This window comes from Cottoperca gobio, unplaced genomic scaffold, assembly GCF_900634415.1.
Source record: "Cottoperca gobio unplaced genomic scaffold, fCotGob3.1 fCotGob3_130arrow_ctg1, whole genome shotgun sequence".
NCBI lineage: Eukaryota > Metazoa > Chordata > Actinopteri > Perciformes > Bovichtidae > Cottoperca > Cottoperca gobio.
The window spans coordinates 25,001-27,500 of record NW_021166798.1 but is presented as its reverse complement, the minus strand read 5'-3'; the positions used below and the strand labels follow the sequence as shown (position 1 = coordinate 27,500).

The 2,500-nt window shown below is 41.6% G+C and overlaps 1 protein-coding gene across 1 annotated transcript in view; it reads left to right on the top strand.

Moving 5' to 3' along the window:
• The window catches only part of ppp2r5d (protein phosphatase 2, regulatory subunit B', delta), a 19,824-nt gene that overhangs the window by 712 nt on the left and 16,612 nt on the right, over positions 1-2,500 (top strand). Inside the window, 4 exon segments of the mRNA XM_029426215.1 lie at positions 94-293; positions 432-542; positions 1,272-1,364; positions 1,439-1,569. Coding sequence (XP_029282075.1) covers positions 225-293; positions 432-542; positions 1,272-1,364; positions 1,439-1,569 — 404 coding nt within the window. The 5' untranslated portion in view covers positions 94-224.

Below are 2,500 nucleotides of genomic sequence, written 5' to 3'. Positions count from 1 at the left end.
TAATGGACAGTTTGCAGCTAACATTTTACAGTAAAAGTAATCCCAAATATTAAAAATGTTCCTGCAGTGCCTGACCACTACCCCCCCCTCCAGACTCCCCCCCAATAGAGCGCGAGGAGCTGTTCGTGCAGAAGCTGCATCAGTGCTGTGTGCTGTTCGACTTCGTGAGCGACCCGCTCAGTGACCTGAAGTACAAAGAAGTGAAGCGAGCTGGACTCAACGAGATGGTGGAATACATCACACACAGCAGCGACGTGGTGACGGAGATCATCTACCCCGAGGCCGTGTTCATGGTACACACACACACACACACACACACACACACACACACACACAGACAGACAGAGACACACACAAAAATTAGTAGAGTTAAAAATCAAAACAGAAATTAGAAGTAAAGTATGAGGATACAGAATTGTGTGTGTGTTCAGTTTTCAGTGAACTTGTTCCGGACTCTTCCTCCGTCCTCCAACCCGACCGGAGCTGAGTTTGATCCTGAAGAGGACGAGCCCACGCTGGAGGCCGCCTGGCCTCACCTGCAGGTACTCTGTGTGTGTGGTGTGTGTGTTACAGTAAAGATCGTGACCCAGAGGTGAAAGTAAAACTGTTCTCAGAAAGAAACATTATTTATCTAGTTGTTGAACTATTACATTTATACAGTAGCTTATTTAAATCCTATTATATATCTGTTATAAACTGAGTAATGAAGAAAAAGTAAAACACAAATGATTTTGGGGACCGAATAATGTAAAATATTGACAAAAGCTGCCTTTTTATTATCAATAATAATATTATTGATATTATTATTATTATAATAAATATTATTATTATCTATAATTATATTATTATTATTATAATAAATATTATTATTATTATTACCATTATTAATATTATTAATTATATTCATAATGATAATATTAATAATATTATTATTATTACTACATCACAGTTAAACAAACAGGAGAAATCATTTAAGTGCAACATGCAAAGAATTATTATTATTATATTTATCTTTTATTAATAATGATATTATAATTTTTACTATTAGTAATAAAGTTTTTATTGTTATTAATAATAATATTAGTAATATTATTATTATTTATAATAATATTACTACTTAAATTACTATTATTATTATTACTATAATTAATATTATTATTACTATTGTTAATATTATTATTACTATTATTACTATTATTAATATTATTACTACTATTGTTAATATTATTATTATTATTATCTGCTGCAGTGTCTCTCTTTTCCGTCCGCAGCTCGTCTACGAGTTCTTCCTTCGCTTCCTCGAGTCTCCAGACTTTCAGCCAAACATCGCCAAGAAATACATCGACCAGAAGTTTGTGATGTCGGTAAGAAGCGGCGGCGCGTTAGAGGGACGGTGGGCCGATGTGCAGCCTATTGACGTTTAATGTTTGTGCTGCAGCTGCTGGAGCTGTTCGACAGCGAGGACCCGCGAGAGAGAGACTTCCTGAAGACCATCCTGCACCGCATCTACGGCAAGTTCCTCGGCCTTCGCGCCTACATCCGCCGGCAGATCAACAACATCTTCTACAGGTCAGAACCTCCAGCAGGTCATCTTCTACGGGTCAGAACCTCCAGCAGAACCTCGCACAACATGTAGGTCATCATCTACGGGGCAGAACCTCACACAACATGCAGGTCATCATCTACAGGTCAGAACCTCACACAACATGCAGGTCATCATCTACAGGTCAGAACCTCCAGCAGAACCTCACACAACATGCAGGTCATCATCTACGGGGCAGAACCTCACACAACATGCAGGTCATCATCTACAGGTCAGAACCTCCAGCAGAACCTCACACAACACATGCAGGTCATCATCTACGGGGCAGAACCTCACACAACATGCAGGTCATCATCTACAGGTCAGAACCTCCAGCAGAACCTCACACAACATGCAGGTCATCATCTACGGGGCAGAACCTCACACAACATGCAGGTCATCATCTACAGGTCAGAACCTCCAGCAGAACCTCACACAACATGCAGGTCATCATCTACAGGTCAGAACCTCCAGCAGAACCTCACACAACATGCAGGTCATCATCTACAGGTCAGAACCTCCAGCAGAACCTCGCACAACATGTAGGTCATCATCTACGGGGCAGAACCTCACACAACATGCAGGTCAGAACCTCCAGCAGAACCTCACACAACATGTAGGTCATCATCTACAGGTCAGAACCTCACAACATGCAGGTCAGAACCTCGGGTCAGAAGTTTGTTCTCTCTTCTGCAGAATAAACCCGATCTGTTTCCACTTTGGTTACGATGTGAGACTCTAGCTGTGTCTCAATTCAGGGCCTGCAGCCTTCAGAGGACGCATTTGTACGTCTCAGCGGCCGCGACAGGACTGTCCCATTTTGGCGACTCCTTCAAATGCGGCCTTCTTTTGCCAGATTTGCATCTGATGTATCCTGCACGGCCTCAGGTATCCCCATATTCATTGCGCGCCAAGAGA